Source organism: Falco punctatus (assembly GCF_963210335.1).
Source record: "Falco punctatus genome assembly, chromosome: 5".
In the NCBI taxonomy this organism is placed as follows: Eukaryota; Metazoa; Chordata; class Aves; order Falconiformes; family Falconidae; genus Falco; species Falco punctatus.
Window position 1 is genome coordinate 65468387 of NC_137584.1, and position 22148 is coordinate 65490534.

The window sequence follows — 22148 nt, forward strand, 5'->3', positions numbered from 1 at the left end:
CCAGAATATGGGAATTAAGTTATCTTTGAGGAGTGACAGTGAAAAAAGATGTGGAAAATGCTGAAGCTGTTTGACCCTCTCTCTGCTTGTTGTCTTGCTGCAAACATGCCTCTGATGTGACCGGATTGCGGAAGTTCTCATGTTTTGTTCTTAGTGATTATCCATTAGGGGTAGGCTTCAGCAAAGAACTTGAGTGTACCTAAAGGTTAGAACCTGTAGTGTCTGAACACACCTTTTGGTTCCTGGTGACAAATGCAGAATGTCCTTTGTACCTGTCAGGATTCAAATCTGTACTCATAGCTCATGGGACAGTCTTGATGCCGTGTTATTCTGCAAAAAGATTTATTGAATGAGAGCAAGGAGGAGTGTGGTTTTGAAGCCTAGTGGTTAGGGCAGTCATCTGGGGAATGTGAAATGCAGGTTACAATTCCTATAATTTCTGTAGATTATTCCATACCTTTGTTAGTTCTAAGATTACAGCTGTTATATGATGTACTTGAGGCTGCACTTTTGGACTGTTGAGGAGGTGAAGCTAGTGGAGAATGCCTCATCCACTTGAATGGTGCAGTTATGTATAAAGAACATCCTGGTTTGTGCTGGTACCTGCACCCGTTTCTACACCTGAGGTCTTGGAAATCAAACTATTAAGTCTTAAACGAAGAGAGCGCATCTCCCTGCCATAGCTGAAGTTTGCAGAATTGCTCAAGTGAAAAAAATCTTTTAGCATCATTATATTGTTATGACATCCTTTGGTTTGGAGCTTACTGTACACCTGATATGCCTGCTGTCCGAAACTTTTGTCAAATTATAGCCATTCATTTAACTCTGTTCTGATGCTCTTATTTATTTATTTTTTTTTTAAATTGAGGGATATTTTCCCACAACGGTGGCTGGGCCATATAGATCTATTTCTGAAAATAGAAAGAAATAAGAAAAAGCTTGGGCTTGCTGCCTCCAGTAGAAGAGATGCAGTTCAGCAATGGCATTTACTTGCCCTTCTGTTTCTTAGATGGACACTGCCATTAAAATTGCTGTTTAGTGTTGGGTTTATGTGTTGGTCTTTCTTCATATGGCTAGTTGCATACAAGAAATTGAATTAACTACTTTTTTTACAAAACTGTTGAGTAGGGCTTGGTCAGAAGCACTGTGGATTCATTTCAGTGGCTTGGGGCAAATTCAGCTTTTCAGTTCCCTGTAATATTTGTCCCTGCAGTATGTTTTGAGTTTAATTTTTGTTCAGTTCTCTAATCTAAACTGTGATGGGGTGATAGTTGCAATTTGATAGTTATAAACTTCTGTAGAGTAAGTTGGCAACAATAATTATTTTTTTTGCTTTTGTAGGAAATTGAATTTTATCTAATCGTGATATTTCTTGCTTAAAGTAAAACTACCAGTTTTTATTCACTTCAGCAATTCAATAACTCTTTCAAGAAAGGAGCTTGCTCTCTTAGCCTTTCTGACTGGGACAAGCAAGCATCAGAGAAAGGTGATTTAGAATGTGTCTAAGTGGTATTTCAGAGGCAGATAAGAGCAAGCTCTGACATCTTTTGGAGTGTGCACCAACTTTGGTAAGTGTGGTGGTGAGCCCTCAGCTGGCAAGTCTGGCTGGGTGACTTAGCTTAGCATTGCACTTAGTTACGCTAGCTCTGGTCTAGAGGTAACTTGCGTACCTAAAGCTCAGTGTGGGGGGAGATTATCTGCCTCAAAAGTTCACCTTAGGGTTCCTGTGGAACAAGAGGAAGGAATAGGGATGCTGCTGCTTTGAATCACCGCAGGAAAAAGCCTTCCTCTCCTCTACCCTTGTGTGGGCTTTGCTTTGCCAGTCTAGTGGATGGCCCGGCCGTACTAGTAGCTGCCTGATTGCTAGTGTCTTGTTCCCAAGTAGATTCTCATGCTGCCTCAAATGTCTGCTTGGATCTGTAGTTTCTCATGGGACAAAACCTTCAGCAGGATTCCCAATCTGTTGGAAGGAACCAGGGAGCCACAAATGAGTGCAGGGGCAGAAATCAGATGGTACGAGCCTGGTGCTGTCGCAGTCCCTTCCTCCAGGGCACCAGAGGGGCTGTGGCAGGGCCGGAGGCAGAGCGTTCCTCCTCAATGCATCCATACTAAGTTGTGTCTCATGCTGTCTCATGGGACCCTATTTTGGTTTCGTTTTCTGTATGCCTTTATTATAAGGAATAATGTTTTGTGTGGATACTGGTCAGTTTTTGAACGGGTATTGAAATCCCCTTTAGTGATTACATGCACCTTGAAAAAGGGCTGGGCTGGGCTTGTATTGTGACCTTGGCCTGTTGGTGCTCCTGTATTTTTTCATACCATGTATTGATAAAGACAATCATTTGGGAGTTTATGGAATCATTACTGTTTTAAAAATCATATCGTAATTACACATGAAGGTCATTATCCAGTGAGCATTGTGTAGTACTGGAAAGTAGGGACTCCCAGTTGAAGTTTTGACACAGAATCTTGCCACATGACAAGAAAAACCTTTGGTAAGGAAATGAACCCTTAAGGCTTTCCATTATAGTTTTCATATCAGGTACTAAGGATCGAAGGATCAGGTACTAAGAGTTTGTTTTGTTTACTGATCCTCATTTGTATATTAAAACCCAATAATCCTGTAGGTTTCTTTTACACTGTTTTTTAATATACAGCCATCACTGTTGTAGTGAAAGGCTCCGTGGGAACATTGCTGTCGGAGTAAGCAAGCAGCTGTTCTGCTTTTTTTGGGATGTTTTCTTTTTTTTTTTTTTTTTAAATTTCTCTTTAAACTATATTGTCTACACTTTTGCTAAGCACAGTTTGACAGTGGCTAAGTATTGGTGACAGCCAGAGGTAGCACTTACCATGAGGAAACATTAATCCATTATCATTTTCACTGGGAGCAGTAGTGACAGACTTGGCAGGGGGTGGTGGTGGAGGGAGAAGAGGTCTAATGAAAGCACAGCCGTTGGCTACCTTTTTAACCTGGGAAGGGAGATGATCTTGAACTAAACAAATCCTATTTAAAGAATTGGGTAATTAGTAGTCTTGTCACCCTATGGATTAGCATTTTGAATTGCTCTCAGTAAAAATGCAAACTGCCTTTATTATTTCTGTCTCTCCAAAGAGCACATAATTGAAAACTATTTAATTTGAGATGCTTCTTTGAATAGCGTTCAAAAAGATTTCTCCCCCCCACCCCCCCCCCCCGCGCGAATAAATGGATTTAGTTGTTTGCTGAATGGCAATATGTTAAGATTGTGTTTGTGTCTTGCAAGGCACCTTGTCTGAGGATTGAAAATGTAGAACAGCCTCACCCCACTTTTTTTCTTGTACAGGGTAGCAAAACCAAACCTAACCCTCATTGATCTTATAATAAATAGTAATTAGTTTATGAATATTTCATGATCTCTCAGCAATCTTTTCATGATCTTTTTTTTCATTCCTTCAATTGACTAATGCTGGGGTCCCTTTCTGCATTCCATGTTTTTATGCGGTATTTGTCCTCTAGTGGGCTGACTGACTTCTGTAATGTAAGAGCCACTAGCTTGTCATCATCAGCGAAGTATGCAGCCAAAACTTGGAAGCGAGAATATAACCATTTTTAGGTGTTTGAACATGATCTCACCCTTATGTGATGATGTGAGGTTTTCAGGAGTTGTGTCTTGCTTGCTCACCTCCAGCCTAGCTCCCGTGGCCCCATTTCTTTATTTAAATATTTATTTAAACTCTCTTTACTGGTATTCTAATTTAGGGGGGAAACACTAAAGTAGTTGCAGGCACTCTGGCCTGGGTGGTTTTGGAGAGGAAGAGTGAAGGTGTGTGAAAGCATAGAGTGCAGTCGTCTTTCTGGTAGATACTGCTGGTTTGGGCTTCTGCTGTAGCAGCTGAGGGTAAGAGGATCTCAGATGGGGAGGAGGGTGGAAGGAGAATGTCTAAGACACCTTACTCAAGGTAAGTAGCCAGTCTTTAAATATTAACAGAAGCTTGACAGTTGTTTTTTAAAGCAACTCAGAGAACAAAAACAATTCAAGGAAATTGTGAGCACATCACTATTACTTTTAATTGCGAAGTTCAATGAACTTTTGTATTTCATTCCATTATTTAGTGTTAATAGTTTAACAAAAAACACCACAACAGAAAAACCTTTCCACTTACCTAACATGCTTATGATTCTACTTGTTTTGTTTCTAGCATATTATCAAGTTTCACCGTGCCTCAAAAGCAAATAAAAAGCCCATGCAGTTGCCAAGATCAATGGTTAAATCCCTACTCTACCAGATCCTTGATGGAATCCATTACCTCCATGCAAACTGGGTGCTCCACAGAGATCTGGTAAGTGTTGCTTCTTACCTGGTTAAGAAAGTTTTACGTGCATGTTGTTGGTAGGAGAAGAAAAACCCCTATTGGTAATCTTGCATATCGATCCGTACAGTTCTTCCTGTTATTGTTGCAGGAGACCAATGGAGGCTTTTTAAACATGAAAACAAGCTATGTTTTCACATTGTTCATGTCTGAGTCATCTGAGCTCAGACAATGATGCTAGATCCGGTAAAAGCATTGTAGATATCAATATCCGAAAACAGTGCATGAGCCAGCTGATACATGTTGGTTGAACATTCTTATGTTTGTGCATGACTCTGAAAAGGCGTTTAAGTTGGAAAGTGATTGATACCCTTGTACATTGTTTGGCTTACGTGCAAGTTACCATAAAAGCTTGTGAAAGAGTAGTTTTTTCATGGAGTATTTCTTTTCCATGTGATATTTTTTCTGACCGTGGGAAGAGAACTATGAAAGAGTTGTCATCTTGAAATTTCTCATGACCTGTAGTGGCTCTTTAAGTTGACTGCAGATTACAAGGGCAGCCAGTTGCTTTGTCTTAGTTATTATCCTTTTCCCCTTAAAGTTTCCCACCACTCCTCATGAAGTGCAGTGCTGTCAAGGGTTGCAAAAAGAATACTGCTAATAGGGATATAATGCTTGCTGCCACTTGCATTGTAACTAGACCTTTTGGCCTGAGATGAACGATGTGCTGGTTAATATGCCAAATCTCTTCTAATAGTTATGCTATTGCAACATCAGTAGTAGGTATGGTAGGAAATGTAGTGTAGCTTCTGCATAAAGCCACTGCTTTTATTTGGTTATATTTCATAGTTGCCCCAGTATGTCAAAATAGGGAGGTATGTCCAGTACCTTACAATCACTGATTAAGTTTTCTGAGACATAGATTGGTTTTGAGTCTGTAATATTAAATAGGGGCTTGAATTAATTGCTGGATGTAGAGCAAATGTTTTCTTAAAAAATATGAATAAACTAAGGTGGGCCTGGAATAGAAATCACAGACATCTCCTAAAATAAATTGTATTTAATTTGTCATAATACTTAATAACAGTGGCCAGAAATGGGGTTTCAGGTTTTGGTATGGATTTTTTTTTTAACCTTGTTCCTTGGTATTTTTTGTCAGTTTTTCTGTTAAATTCCAGATTGGGGGTGGGGGCAGATGAGTGTGGGGCATGTTTGCCTTTGGAATAGTAGCTATGAGAAAAAGCAGGAAGCAAGTACAACTCCGATTTTCATGCTACAGTTACTACTTGCCTAGGGAGACAGCAGTTGCTTTGGCAGAGTGCTGAGATGTCATTAGATACAGCTTGAAAAGGAACACCTGAAAAGTCTATATTCAGCTATGTTTAAGGGAAGCATATGTGTTCATGGAACTATTAAATATATATACGCTCAAATGCCATATGTGAACTTGATGTCTTGATAGGAAATACAAGGTGGTACCTAAGATGATAATAATGAATACCCTAGAGAATTTTCTTGCTGGTTTTGCTATTTCCAGCCTGCAGCACCAGGTGTTTTGTGTGACTAGTGCTGCTATGATCTTATCTATTGTTGATGAGTTGCAGCAAAGCTGGTGCCTAATGTCTCCATTTTTTCTCTTGGAACTTTGGGAGGTGATGGTTGCTGTTAAAAAAAAGACTACTATTTTTCATGGCTCTGGAATAGTAACGCTTGACTGATGTTGGCATAATTGAAAAGGGCGAAGAACAGAAATTTGTGAAGTCTTAATGTGTTCTTGGTATGCGAATAAATTTAAGTTAATGGATTCTGGGATACCTCAGTGAGAGAAAAGCCATGTAAAAAATTGCTTTGGTACACTGCTGATTTAAAGGTCTGTTCAGAATCTTTTGCCTTTTTAAAAATTATTGTGGATTTTGGAAGAATTCAGGTATTTCAAAAAATTTTTTCTTGAACAGACTAAGAACAAACTCATGTAATTCTGGGTGTGTCCTGTCTGCTCTTGAATTTAGGAGTTAATGTAATCATTAAGTAACCAATTTAAATTTTCAGTTAACCAAAAATCTTGTGTATCTCTAATTCTTATTCATATGCGCATACCTGTGATTTTTTGCTTCTAAGAACAGTACCTGGGATCAGTTGCTTGCGTAATACATAAATAACAATCTTCAGTGTCATCTTAAGATAGGGAGTAGTTTGCGTGGTGTTTTTCTCTTAGCTGTTTTAATGTACATCTCTGGAAAAACTTGTGTTCTATGTAAACCAAATTTTGCATCAAGACACCTTGTACTTTCCTGTATTAATATAACTGTTCTTACTATTTTTAGCATGCATTTGGATGTAGACCAAAGATGGTGACATCCATAAAAGTCATGTTATGCTTATTTCGTTCTTTTTTTTCTTAAAAAAAAAAAAAAAAAAGGTTCTCCAGGAATATGTATCATAATATTAGTCACATTCTCCTGAGCCATGGAAATGACCTTTAGGATTTATTTACCAAATGTTGCAATGAAAAAACAGAAACATTGGAGGTTAAGTATTTGAGAGATTACTTGCTTGGAAGTATTTGAAAAATAGTGTTTAAATCTTAATTTGGTACTGTCTTAAAGAGTTTTTAAAGAAGCTAGAATACCAAATGTGCGTTTAGAAAAAAGCCTGGTTCTCAGTGGATCTGTATTTTTAGATACCTTAAAATTGTTACTTTTAAATTATTCTTAAGAACAGCAGTAGCCAGCAAAAGCATGACAGTAATAAAACTGGGGAACAATGTTAACTTGCAGACTTGCAATACACGACGTGTCCTTGGGCTGAGCTAATGGATAGTTTCTACCACAAGGAGACAGTCTCCTTCCCCTCTTCACTGCCACTAGGCATTGCCACCCATTTTAATGGTCTAGCAGATGACACCTGACTCATGGTGAACTCATTCAGGGAGTTAAAATCACAGAAAGTATTCACTTTTCTCCTGTAGAGCTTGTTTTCTGCAGGATTAGCTCCCTGACGGATCTCGCTGGGAGCTTATGTGTGTGCAGGAGCTGGCAGAGAAGTGTGAGGCTGGAGGTGGTGGAACAGAAAGTTCAACAGGTTGTTCCAGCATTGTCTGCTGTTAGATAAAGTTATTTTATTGTTAAGATGCCCTTTTTTAGTTCTTAGATGAAAGTGAAAGTGGTTTTAGAAGATTAAATGAAATTGTGGTTCTAAATCAGTACAACACTTTTGTTTACTGTGTTTACTGTGAGTCTCTTCTGATGTAAGACTTATGTCAGATTAAACTCTCGAAAAAAACCAAGCCCAAATTTAGGAAAGTGCCTTAACTGAGGCAAATTACATATATTACAAAAATACACACTCATACTTCTAGAAATGTGAAAACGATTTAGTGTAGTGTATCTTTCAATTTCTAGTAATATTGGGGTATTTTGTTACTGGCTTCCTTTACCTTGAAGGTAGCTGAAAGGTGCTAAGGACATTTTAGGTATATTTTTTCGGCTAAGCTGTTTATTTCTGTCAGTTAAAAAATATTCAGCAGTAACTTTCTTTATGGCAAGTTGCAAACCAGTACAGAATATGAGACAGGAGCATTAAAGTTTTGATTTCTTTAAGTAGCATTGTGTCAGTTTATACACCTTGGAGTTGATTTAAGTCTATGAAAATCCATACATTTGTTCTCCTACCAAGCAATTTGGAGTGGAATTTTGTTGTTGGATTTCAACATTAAAAAAAAAAAAAAAAGGCAATGATAATTTTGCCTTTCCCACACAGCAGCATTCCTGAAAGCCATGAGTGAGAAGGAAGGAGACTTTGCTGGCTTTACTAGTTGCTGGGGCATTTCATTGTGAACAAGAGGTTAATACAGATAGTTATTAAAGAACCTTTTAGTACTAAGCTTTTGTTTTTCAAAGTGCTCTGTGTAAACTGTGGGCTGTCACTTGAAGGAGATCTAAAATTATGCTCCGTACCTTGAGTCAATAGCGAGTTAGAAGATGCAGCATGTGGAGTGCAGTATTTCTGGGTATTATGTCTTTGTCCCCTCCTCCCCAAATGTGAGTTATTTAGATTTTACAGGAATGTTCAGCAAAGGCCTTACTTTGCAGAGACATCTGAAAATGGAGATCTTCCATACAGTGTGCACAGTGTGTGTTCATGCTAGCAATAGAAAGGATTTGTGCACTTTTTCTTGTGCTAATAACCCTTCTGTAGTTGATGCTAGTTGCTTAAGGACAAAAGCAGGCAGGGACCATTTCCTTTAGAACTTGATAAAAGCAATTTCTATTCGTAATAAGATGTATTTTCCTGGAGGGAGGTATTATCTGTGAGAATGTTTTAAGTGCACAGAAACCATATTGAGGAATTCATTTAAGATTCCACTTATGTCCTTGAGCATTGCTGTAGAATGCTGCTTAATGTTACTAAAGCTACTGGTTGAAAAATGAATGTTGGAAATCAAACTCACCAGAAAAATGTAGATTTCTTTTGGTTTTGTTTTGTTGTTTGGGTTTTTTTTTCCTTCCCCCTAAGATTGTGTTAAATGCTTGCTTTCTGCATTCTGAAATTGGAAACTTGCTCATTGCAATAGTCGTATAAACTAACCTTTTTAGATGAGCCCAGTTCCTAAAGTGGTTTTATTGAAATTTTAAATACTGGTTGAATAAGAATTTCTCAGCTTCTCTTGTATCGCCCCTCTACAGATTTAGAACGTTTAAATTTACTATGTGTGTCATTTTACAAATTAAAGAGATTAGTTTATAGCAGAATTCTTCTAGATGGAGCAACAGTGATATAGGTGAAAATATGCAATGTTTGACGCACCTGAGAACTCAGTTTTGACTTAAATACAGAGGGTAGAGTTAACATGTTCTGATGGAACAAAAGGTGTCCATGAGTCTTAAATTGCAGAGATTTAAATAAATTCCTTTTCACTCTAATAATTAATATGTATTATTCTGTTTAGAAAGAGATTTAGGTGTCTTCATGTGTAAGTGACACAGAGGGTAGGTCTAGATGAGGTGTTTCTCTGGGCAGATTTGGATGTATAACTTACTGTTGTTACAGAAGGAGGGATGCTACTTCTGCTCCTCTCTGCTCCACTGTGTTCCTCCTCCAAGCTGGGGATTGGCAAACTAACATGAGTTAAAATTAGACTCATGAAGAAAAGGTTGATCTGTATGCAAATTCATCTCCCTGATCTGGTTCAGCATGCAATTACACAAATGCTTATGTGACATGGATGTATAGGCAAGATGGATACATGCATGGGAGCCAAGTGGACAAGGATGGGATATAAGGGAAGGGCAGACTTCCATTTTCAGTGACATTGTCCTGTTTGGCTGGCAGTATTAAATATATGATCTGTAGTCCTCCTCCTTAACCATTTTCATACCTGTAAATTTGTTGGTGCCTAGCTTTTGGCCAGTAAAACGAGCACCTGAAATTTCTCAATGTAAGCAATCTAAGATTTGGTGGTTTGAGTTGTTTTTTGAAGAATCTAGTTACAGTTGTTTGAATTAAGGTTTTTGCCAGTGGCAGAAAGCAGAGCGAGCCTGTTTCTTGGGTTCTCCAGTTTACAGTCTATGATGTCAGTATAAATACACCTTTGGCATTTAAAGCAAATGTGAATAGCAGTTGCCAGGAAAGGGTACTTTTCCTGCTTCGGCTGTGGAACGGAATAGGTTGTAGTGTGCCAGACCTCTGCAACCAAGTGACTGAATCCTGAAGCAAATTCTGGATGTAGGGTCCTTGTGTACTGCAGGACAGCTCTTATGGTGGTATTCAGTGAAGGAAGTGGTTACAGTGAAAACTTAAGGATTTTTTTTTTCATGTAGAAAGACAGCAAACACTTAGCATTTTGAAGACAACAGAATGGAGACAGTACTTGAATTTGTGGCTTACATTACTAAGGTACTGGATAGATGATGGGGAAGAAAAACAAGTAAAAGGAATCTCAGTGGGAAACTGAAGCAAAGATGGATTCTTCTTTTTTTTCAGAAGACACAGCTGATGGAGAGAGCAAGAAGAGCCAACAAAAGTCTTCCTGCAGTTCTGTCTTTTAGCCATCTCTGTGTACATGCCCTGCAATACCATGCATCACTTTTCCTCACTGGTAGCCAAGACTTGCTTTTCTCAGGATTTTTGTGATGCCCCTCATGTGACACCTCATCATTCCAGTCAGGCCCAAGTCTTACTTGACCTGGCCTTTCCTTGACGCTTCAGCTGCCGAGTGGGCTAAGCTGGTGATGTTCCATATCCATGTGTGAAGTGTCACCTGTTCTCTCCAAATCAACCTTCTCACGCTAATTTCACTAAGTGGGGGAGGAAGGAAGAATCCACATGTGGTGAAGACTTTGCCACTGGTTTCCCATCTCCAGCTCTTCTATTACCATTGTCTTGTTCCTTAAAGCAGGGGATGATCATGTATGTGTTTCGTAGTTTGCTTTGCTATGTCATCTGTATTAGCAGAAGCTATTTTTATTGTGTGCTTAAGCTAATCAGTTTTTCTTTCTTCCCAGAGTGGATTATGGAGTGTCCATGCACTTCTACCACCCGCAGAATTTATGGAGTGCTAATCTGGGCATTTTTGGTGGAAGGACATAGCAGACGGCTGAGGTCTGATATAATCTGGACCCTGTGTGTCTGTTTATATAGCAAATGTCTATAAGACAGCCTTCAGGGTGATGAGATATGTGAGCTCCCAGAGTCAGGCTTCTTAACAGGTCCCCTGAATATCCAGTGGCTGCAGTAACAGTAAACCCGGTATCTTCCCAAGTGTAAATCTGTAGTAGAGCCAAGAGTTGCCCATGTGGTAATGGCTGTTAGCTCTGACTGGCCGTAATTGCACTCAGGGCAAGCTGTCTTCTCTGGTGCTGCAGCTCTGCATCTCCTGTGGACCAGTATGTAGTGGGCAATGCAGTAGTCCTGTCTGAGGGCTGTCTGGAAACCGCAGCCATCTGAAGACTGGGTTTTCTGCTGTCAGAAGTAAAGCAGAAAGGGAAAGCCCAGAGCGAAGGGGCCAGGCAGATGTCTTTCTGTGGGAATCAGCAACTTCTGTCTCCCTCAAAGGCACAACCTATTCAGAAATGATTAAACTAATTAGTGTTTCATTGTCTAACTCTGATAATTTGTGATTTTTTAAAAAATATTACTGATTTATCTGGGATTGGTATTTTGAATGATCTGTGATGATGTTTCTATAAATACCAACATTTGAATAAATTTTCAGTAATTCAGTTATATTAAATGCAATAAAGTTTCAACAGTTTTCAGATTTTTAGTTGACTGGTTGACTTTTAGTTTAGAGATTAATTAAAAAAAAAAAAATTCTCACAGTCATTCTCCTGTAGCCAGTATGTAAATCTGCAGTCTCTTACCATGGACCTGTACCTGGACTACGCTCTGGAACTTTGCTGCCACATTACACAACTTACTTAACCTGTCTTTGCCTTTGTTTTTCAGTCTGTTAGCTATTTATGGGTCAAATTAGTAGCTTACTGTTCTATGTGCTCTGAAATCTTTGAGTGAAAACATATAATATGTGTGGTTTATGTAGTTAACTGTTATTTTTGTTGTTGGATTCCTTTCTTCTAATGAGCTTGGAAGTATTAACAAAGACTCTGAATTAAAATAAATTGCATGTTGTATGAAGACACCAGAAAACTTCTTAAAATTTTCTTAAGTGGATACTGACTCTTTATTCCAGCTTTCATGTTGAAGCCTTTGAGAAATGAAAAAAGTGTCTTGGTGCTTACTTATTATTACTAGTTTATAGTATCCAACTACTCCCTCCTCTTCCTCCCTGTGCCCCTCCCAAGATGATTTTTCTAGGCCAATAAATAATTTTGAAAGTTACCTAAAAAGCAGCAGAACTGAAGTGCTTTTTAAGTGTCCCACTTGCATTCTGCTAAGGAAGTGAACTGTGGGTTTGAAAGATAAAATGTAAAATGACAAGTGTGGGAAACTCCCCTTTTAACCAGCAATTCTAAAAAAGGATTTTTATGTGCTGATATCGAACGTAAATTTAGACGTAGGTTCATGCATCCCTCTCTTGACAAGCAGCTGCTGTGGAGGAATGAAGAACTGTTGGGTCCTGCCTTCTGTCAGTAATTCTGCACTGGCTTGAAAAGCTTCTTGGCCCTGTTGCACCCATTTGGGCACGCACATGCCTCCTATAAATAAATAATGAGTCAACCTGTCTGCCAGTTTCTTTAAACTTTTTAAAAACACTGTAATTGTAATCCCCACCATTCTCTGTCATTGAGTGTGTGTGTATGAGAAGGGTGCACGAATGTGTACAGACACGCACTCCTGACTCACATTCTTCTCTAGCTGTGTATGGGTCCAGGCCTCTTAATGCTGTATTACTCCATCTGCGTGATCTCTTTGGGGTGAAGGGGGACTTTCCACAGTGTCAAAGAACCTTATGAATGATCATACTCAATTTGCAGGTTTCCCAAAAGAAAGGAAATGCAAGCTAAACCTGTGTATTTTGAGATATTAGACTCCCTGACAACTTCAGAAAGTGATTTGAATTTAAGGTTAACACATTTTTCCTCTTTTATATCTGGTTAGAGAGAAGATATACTTTTTTATTTATGGCTGAGGAACAGCAATATGTGGGTGCTTAGATGTGTATCTATATGGATACATGCTTCTAGATAGGTAAATGAACTGGAAATTTTGCATGCTGAATAGCAAAGGGAATTTTATCAGCATATGCTTTTCTCCCCCCCACCCCTTCCCTGTTTAAATATTAAGCATATATTGAGGGACACCTACTAAAACTGGTGTATTTCTTATTGCTTAGAACTTTGCTTTTCTCTCTGTTGTAAAACCTAATCTTCACGATTTAGAAAGGTGTATGGATATGTGGGCAGAGTATTACCTCTATTGAGTACATGGAAACAGCAATTTTTCCAAGACTGACTAATGCATACCTTTTGGTTTGTGGCAAGAGTGTTGAGAAGATGCTTGTGAATTAATTTTTGCTAATAAAAATAATTATAGTTGAAGAAAAATGTTTTACCTCAGGTTCTGAAACAAACTTATACCCATAAAACCCTGACTGGATATGAATTCAGGTGAGTCAGAAGAAACAAAGGGACTGATTTAATGTTCTGTTGGCTGCATTTTGCTGCTAAAGTCAACAGATGACATGGCTCCTGTAAGCTTCATATCTCTTTTCCTGAGGTGGAAAAAGGGCAAGAAGGAAGCAAAAGTATTAAAATAATTCTAGAGTTTGTTTGGCTTTTCCTGATACAGAAAAAAACAGAAGGAAAATGTAATTTTTCTGATAGCCCCAATTCAGATACCATCTGTTGTATGATGGTTTCTAGTAAGTACATGATGTATCTAGCTTACTGGTGCAACTGACCATTTGGAGTGAGCAAACTGGGTTTTGCGTTCTAAATGAAAAATGCAAAGCTTAGAAGAAGCTTTTAAAAGCTTTTCTTTTGTAAAAAGACTTAGCACTTTTTTCTGTTGGAGAAAGTGCCCTTGGATTATAGGATTGGCAACAAGTGCATCTATCAGATTATTTTTGTTTGGACTCACTGCCCCTTCTAAATAAGGCAGCAAAGGTTGGCACATTGTTGACATGTCCATATTGCAGTAATAGAAATTAATGAAGCTTAAAAGAAGTTAATGAAGACAACTAATATAACATATAATCAAGAAAAAAAAAATACTGCATTTGTTCTTTGTTGCTTGCCATGTTGTACTCTCTCTTGTTTTGCAAGCATACTGTAGTTATTACTGCTCTACTAAAATATTGCAATAACGTTGCAGATTGTCTTGCATTTAAATTAAGCATCTTTGACAGTGATGCAGGAAGCTGCAGTGACTAGCAAAGGATGTTAGTTTATTCCTCAGATTTGTTATGTGTGAACATCGTCAAAGAAAATGACTGTGCTGCAGAAAATGATTATCAGATGATGTTTTACTGATGGCTTATCTCGGGGCCTCTCTGTCTCCTCCAGCCTCCGGCCTTTTTGTGTTGTAGCTCGTGTTTCAGAAACCATTGGCCTTACAGTAGCTGTAAGACCAAATACCACAGTTATGTCAGTTAAAGAAGTCTAAGGATATTCCTTATACAGGCTGTGAAATGACCAAATATGTCAAGTGTTTCTCTCAGAAATGGGGCATTAAGTTTTCAAATTCATCTTTAGGGAGGGTTATAGAATTGTTTAGGTTGGAAAAGACCTTTAAGATCACTGAGTCCAACCGTTAACCTAACCCTGCCAAGTCCACCAGTAAACCATGTCCCTACGCACCGCACCTATGCGTCTTTTAACAACCTTCAGGGATGGTGGCTTAACCAGTTCCCTGGGCAGCCTGTTCCAATGCTTGACAACCCTTTTGGTGAGGAAAATTTCCCTACTACCCTATCTAAACCTCCCCTGGTGTAACTTGAGGCCGTTTCCTCTTGTCCTATCACTTCTTACCTGGGAGGAGAGACCTACCCCCACCTCACAACCACCTTTCAGGTAGTTGTAGAGAGTGACAAGGTCCCCTCATTTTGTCCAACCCCAGTTCCCTCAGCCGCTTCTCTTAAGACTTGTTCACTAGACCCTTCACCAATTTTGTTGCCCTTCTCTGGACATGCTCCAGCACCCCAGTGTCTTCCTTGTAGTGGGGGGCCCAAAACTGAACATGGCAAGTCTTATACTTGTTTTTTCTGAATTTCCTGTAAAACCAGCTCGGAATTAAATTTTCAAGATATTTTAATAAATACAGGAACAAACCTTCAGTATATCTGGACTATTAGTAAAACTATAATGATTTTTCGCCTATTAACAGTGAAGCAGCGAAGATAATGAGACAAGAAAGGCTTGTCATAGTGCAAGTAGTTAGTCTTAAACACATACCGTGCTCTGTGTACCAAACCTCAGTGCTAACAGGATTGTAACTGTTGTTTCTCTTTGTGATTTTCCTGCCCTCTGGAAGCTAAAGTCCATGTGAATATATAACAGGCGTTTTGGTGGACCCCCATTTTGCTCTGTTCAGCACCGCAGTGGTGTTGGAGCACAACTCACTATTGCCTTCTGGTTTCCAGACCGTGCCTTGTAGCAGCAGTTCCCCACCAGTTCAGTAACTTTCCTATGCTACTTTGTAAAGTAGTGAAAAACCAGTGTGGAAGTGCTTTTACTCCATTTCAGAAGCTAATGGCATCTGAAAAATGTTTTTTATATTGGGATTATGGTTTTGCATTCTTAATCAACCCCTCCCTCCCACCCAGCCCCACTAGCCCATTTCTGTGATGCTTTGGTTCCTAGGGGTATAATAAACTTTGAATTTAAGTTTTGGGTGGTTTTGTATTAGTTTATTTCTGTTATTCACTTCTGAGTTGTTTATTTGTTTTTTTCTGAAGAGTTTTGCCTAAAAAAAATAATCAAAAGAGTAATAAAAATGAAATAAGGTAGTGCTAAGAGTTTACACTGGCTTATTCCGCTAGCTTAAATATTGAGCCCAAATCCAAAAAACTTAGCATGGTAATGTTCTATGTAGCTGGTGTTCTCAAATATAACTCAAGTCTAAGAAAATACTTTGGAGGAGAATGTTTTGCATTCCTGAAGTTCCCATTGGAAATGGGGAATTTCAGCTACTTGAGTCATTTTGTCTTATGCTGTAATTGTTGCCAAAGAGTGGGTTTTTCACAAATATCATCTGTTACAAATTTTTCTTTAATCATTGAAACACGCTTGTACATTTTTATTTTGATTTGCCTTTCATATAGTTACTTTTGATGTACAGATGTGGATGATGAGTGTTAGAATTACAAAGTAAGTGCAAACTCCAGTAGGTTACATTTTAATGAGCTGATACTGACTTCTAATACCATGAAAATTGTTTTTGTGGCTCTTAAACTTTATGATTAGCTGTTTTCCAGCTCAGCTGAAACTAAGTCTCTTAAAAGGGATGTTAAAGTTGTTTCTATTTCTTGAAATTCAGGATGTGAATTCCAGTTGCAACCCTAAAACTGATTGCTTATCAAGTAAATATTAATTTGAATTCTTGATAGTTAAAACCAAGAACTGTAGACCTATTTAGGTTTTGGGTAACGTGTGCGCTTGAAATTCTGGATGTCTGGATAGTATAATAATCTTGCAGTAGCCTCTACCTAATTTTACTGTCAGCAAATACGTATGCTATGGCTGGCTGACTCCTGTTGTTTGCTAGGATGCAGGATTTACTTAGAAAGCTATTTCTCTGTGAGTGTCTCTGTGCTCTGGTGGGGAGCTGCTGTTCTTCTTTGGTGCCAGCTTCTGTAGTAGGTTGGGAAGGGCTTGCAGTAGCAGTGAACCTTTTAGAGGACCTAAAAGCCATCTTTTCCTATGTAACATAAAAACACCAGAGTGTATATTGCAAGTGGTGTGTTTAAGTTGGAAAAAATGTTAATTAAGTTGTTTTCTAGTTATCTTATTTTCAAGCTATTTCTCCTCCTACAGTGTGGGAATTTTGATGCTTATTTTATCCCTGTCTATAGGGTTATATATACCTTATAACCTGTAGTTTACTGAGGTGCTGTTCCCCACGGTTCTGCTCACTTAGGACTTCTCTTTTTGCTTCATTGGAAAAATTAACTACATGCTTATCTCTCGCTTTCTGTGGGGTTGTGTACATGGGAACACTCAGGAAAGTCTGTACAAACTGTTGAAATAGATTAGCTAAATTGTGTTAAACTTTTTTGTGGTTATTCTGGGTGATCTGAAAACAGTTGTCCTCAATTCAGCTGTGCCAGTGCGATGAGGTGGTGCTGTCTCAGATTGCCCTGCCCTCTGCCACACTGGAGGTGATGCTGGGTACCATGCAGCCAGTGATGCAGGTGTGCTTCTCCGCTGTGGCTGTCCCAGCTTGCAGTCCCAGTGCTAACTTTTGCCCTCAACAAAGGTATATTTATTCCTGCCGAGATGCTGAAGTGGGCTGGAGGGCCGTGGCAGAGGAGCTCGTTCTCTGGAACAGTCTGCTGTCTGGGTGATTATCTCCAGTGGAGAGGCAGCGTGGACTGCTAGAGGCAGTAACGTTTGAAACTGTACAGCTGTTTTTCTTGGTACACACAACTTGGAACCCTTCTTCAGTATTTAGGTAGTTTTAATTTAATTTAGTTGAAAAACTTAAACTGAAGTGGAGGGTATGGCTTCATGAACAAGTTACAGCAAGGCAGTCTAGGGTGTGGATTTACTGTGCGTTAGTTGCTCTGTAGTAACTGCTCACCTGCATGTTTTTATCCTGCAGAAAATACATAGTCCTTTAATATCTCACTCCTTAATGAGAATGAGATAAAATTGCCTAATGTACCATCATTAAAACTGGACAGCTGCTATGTTAATATGCAAGTGCCTTACATTGTTCCTGAGGATGATTTCATTAAGATGCTGGTAACTACAATGTTGATATAATAATGACTATATGGTTTGTGGGTTTTTTCCCAACTGGTACCCGTAAGTTGAGCTTGTAGAACAGTTCAACTTTTTGGGTACAGTCCTCCTACAGTTCATGTCTAGTTTAGCCTTTAGTATGCAAGAACCACTTCAGTCTTGCAAAAACTTGTGTTGAGAATTGGGGTGGGGTGGGTAGAGTGTAAAGTATCCCTTTTCATCTTGGTAATATCAGATTTCAAGTTGTTAAATGAGTTGATGGCTTTTGGATTTTTAATAGCAGGGACATTACAGCCATTAAATCTATATTAAAGCTATTATTGCCTCTAATAAAGCTCCCCTAGACTTTCATCCTGGTTCTAAGTTTGTAATGTGACTATTTTCAAAAAGAATGTTCCAAGAGAGTTTCAACTGATGAGCATGGCATATACAAAACATGGGACAGAGTAACTGGGAGTAGGAACGCTCTTACAGTATGTTCTGAAGGCTAGGGGTTTTCTCAAAGGCATTTTGTTGCACAGTAGGCTTTTCAAAAGTCATAATCTGGCTTTGAGGAACAGGAGTTGAGCTCCTAGCTTATGTATGAGTTTGAAAAAAGAAAAAAAAAAAATCCCACAGGGAGTTTATTTGCATTTTAAGCACTTGATGTTTTGTGAGACTGTCCAAGGACTTACTGGTAACATCAACAGTGAGGTAAATCATAAACTTTGAGCACTAAGAACATATATATTTTTCCTAGTAAATTTGGGCACATTTGCTGCAGCAAGGACAGTCATGTCTTTCTTTGAAAGTGTAATATGTGTTTGGAGTAGTTTAAAAAAATAAAAGAAAATTAGGACAGCTTGACCTGCCACACGTTAACATGCTCATGTTTTTGGCATAAATCACAGAATGTTTCTCAGGATTTGGCGGTGTCTCACAGCAGTCACTGCATGTCTATGCAGGTTGTTTTTCATTTTTTAAAAAGGGCATAATTGTTGAATGGAAAAATATTATAATTAGTTCTGAACTATTTCAGATTTTGTTTTCGGCACGTAGAGCCTTCTTCACAACTCTTCTTCTCTGTTTTCTTTGTTGACGCAAATCTTTCATTTGCTTCCAACTTCCTGCTCCTCTACCCACATTCCTGTATCTGTTGATCTGCCTTTTGCCACCTCTTTAACATTACTCATATAACCTTGACTCAGCTTTGACTTTCCTGAAATACTCCTCTTTCTTCATCTTCACAACCTTAATTATTGCACCTACTTTTGGCCTTCACAACTTTGAGCTCTGCAGTGGTTGGTACAGGTAGAACACTGTTTCATACTTTGACCAACATGGGGGAAATGCTCACGCAGTCCAGGTGGGGTGACCCTCCTTTATTTTAGGTTATTGTTAACAAGTACCATACTAATTCGAAAACTTCATAGACTCATTAAAACCCAAGGGTCTCTAGACTGAAGTTGGTAGTGGTCCCTACTGTGGTGGTTCTGCCTCAGAAAAAAATGTTGAGACCAGCTTTCTTAAGGCTTTTACCTCCCAAAACAGCTTTTCTGTGTTTCCCCACTCAAAATTATATGTACCCCAAACCTTCTTTCCCTATGCCTTCTAGCTTTTAACCTCCATTAGTAACTTCAAGAATGAGTAGTGCTATCATGGGCATGTATGTTTAAGCTGCTACAGCCTATAGTTCTGAGGTTGCTTTTTTTAGTTTTTATCTAATTCTTGTAAAGCATTTGGAGATTACAGGGAAAATCCTTCGCAAAATAAAAAAGGGAGGTTATCCGTTTGAGGTTTGGCAGGCCTTTTTTTTTTTTTTTTTTAATAGCATATAACTTTTTGTCTTCACACTTTAAAAATAAGAAAACAACCAACAAAAAAAATAAACTTTCCAAAAATGTTTGTGCTATTTATGTTATTGGAAGTGTATGTATTACTGACTACGGGTTTTTTGAGGTTTCAAGTTGATCCTGTATCACAATTAATTAACTTACTGTTATTTTGGACAGCAAGTTTGTAAATTGTGTCTGAAAATCTTCAACCACAGACTTCAGTCCAGAGTTGGTCTCTCAATCAAACCGGCGATTGATTGAAAAACCTTTTAATACTTGGTACTGAAAACTGGCTGCAGATGTTCCAAATCAATAACTAATTAGTTCTTCCACATGGTATTAGATACAGTACAGCAATTTCAATTCAGTGTGTAAGCAGGGCCTTGATGCTTACTACAGAACTATTATTAAAGTGTTGCAAATAACTCCAGAGACACAAACAAGTTAATAAATAAATAAATAATTGACAACATGTTAGGTTAAATTTTTCTAAGATGACTTAACGATTTTTTGGTTTTGTGCTGCATATTTCATTTGGAAAAACCCTAACCTTCAAAAGTGGTTAAAGAACAGACTCCCACACCTTGTCTTGTGTTGGCTGCTTAAAACATTGAAGCACCACCTGTCTGTATCCTGCTGAGAACTGCTTTTTGGTTTGCATTCATGAGGACAAGTAATACTAATACCTAATGTATTTATTCATGAAGACATCTGTTAACATAATTGTCTTTTGATGCATTTTTATTAGGTAGTAAAATAAAACTGAAGATACTAGCAATATACTACAGAAATGAACTTTTAGAATCTGAAATACCATGTTGTAGCAGTACATTACATTGGAATATTGTAAAGTAAACATATTTATAATGTACTTATTTTCCTTCCACAATTCTTGTGTATATTACTCTGGCCTGGTTGCCTTCATTGCTTGTTCCAACATTTTTTTTCTTTTGTTTACATTCACAAATCAAGACAGTTTTAGGACAGAAGGTTCACATTTTACTAGCTACTGTGCAGCTTTTAATAAACTGAAGTAATTTCTATGAACACTTCAACTCACTATATCAAAAATGCTCAATACAAACACTCTTCTTTACCTTGCCTGAATTATTTTAAATTGGGCGGCTGGAAAGCTACTATAGATATTAGGGAAGCCTTAATGGAATAATCATGTGTGACAAAATGTTGTTGCCTTAATCTTACGTTGACTTGTAAACACAGTAAGAAAAAAAGGCAGACTGATAAACTCATCGTTAATCTAGAGAGATTTCCTTACTGCTCTGCTGCAGCTCAGTTATCATACGCGTAGTCTCTAAACTGAGGAACCTCTTCATCTGAGACTTGTAGTTCAGCATATAAGAATGTTTTCTGGATGGAGATAACTTTATTGTGGGTATAAGTGGCAATATGAACTCAAAACCCTTTAGGTACTCAACCTGCCTGTGGGCACGCTTTTACCAGTGGTATCCTGCGGTAAATAAGAGATATCTTTATTCTTTCATGAAAAGGAGCAAGTTGCTTAGTGCTTACTGCAAGATGCCACATGATAAGAGTGTGCCCGTGGCAGTTACCTCCATGTCAGCAGGGTGCTGACAACTCACACTTTCATTTAGCCTGATTAATTTGTTCATCTAGCTGCACAAACTTCTAAGGCTATTCTAAATGTGTTCTTCTGCGTGTGAAAATGCCTGTAGAAAATACTGACTGTAACTATGACTACTGTGTAACAGATGTATATATAAACAATTTTTAAAGTGGGATCTCATACCTCATTTATGCTGTTGAGAAGTACTAAGCCTGCTGCATTTGGTTATTCAAGCAAACGTCTGAGGGGTCCAGGCATTTTCCACTAGCACCAAAGTGCCATGTGAGCTCTTTGTGGGCAGGATTTTTAGCTTCAAGGATAGGATGCCTGAACTCCTGTGAAATATTTACCCTATTCATAGATGGAAAAGAGGGGAGCAGTGTCACAGCTCTAAAGGAATGGCGTTGTGGAGTTACAAATCTTCCTTAGTGGTGTCCAGCACGCTTTCCCTTGGTATCTGCAGAAGCTTTATTTTGAAATTTTGGAGGTATTGGTTTGAAATGAATGACTGCAGAGTTTCTGCAGAAAGACAGACTCTTCTGCGTAAGGAAGTGATATTTTCTGAGTGAGAACCTGGAAATGTAGAAGCAGTTATGGGTAGGGAAAATATACTTCTTGTGTACAGGGTGGCATGGTACGTAACAGCACTTACAACCTTTGCTTCCAGCTTGTCTCGGACTGTAACTGTTGATACTAAAACACAAATTACAAATGCCGTTCTACAAACTGAAACTGTTTCATGTTAAAAAAAAAAAAAAGAAAAAATCAGTATTTATCGATCTCTATAAATACTATGGTGTCTGAGAGGAAAATATTTTTCTTTTCCAAGACAAGAAAACTATTTTGGACTATACTTACAGCAGCTAAGTAACTGGGATAAATGCTTGAGACTCTTAAAAGATAATTTGTGGTCTCCATTAACTTTTTAATTGGCATATTAAATCTTAACTTTAAATAGTTTCTCTTTTCTGGAACCAAATTCAGGCTTTCAATCTCTGTGTTCTGAGCCAATTTTCCCCCTGTTGCTCATATACTTTTCCTAGCCTCCACCAGCTATGCCTGTGGCTGCAGATGCTTTCCTTGGTCTCTGTCCCT

At 38.4% G+C, this 22148-nt stretch overlaps 1 protein-coding gene across 2 annotated transcripts in view; it reads left to right on the forward strand.

Annotated features, from left to right (window-relative positions):
- The window catches only part of CDK19 (cyclin dependent kinase 19), a 133394-nt gene that overhangs the window by 59270 nt on the left and 51976 nt on the right, over nucleotides 1-22148 (forward strand). For both annotated transcript variants that reach the window (XM_080388202.1, XM_080388201.1), the window contains one exon: nucleotides 4180-4320. In XM_080388202.1, the coding sequence (XP_080244328.1) occupies nucleotides 4225-4320 (96 nt within the window). In that variant the 5' untranslated portion in view covers nucleotides 4180-4224. The remainder of the gene's footprint in view (nucleotides 1-4179; nucleotides 4321-22148) is intronic.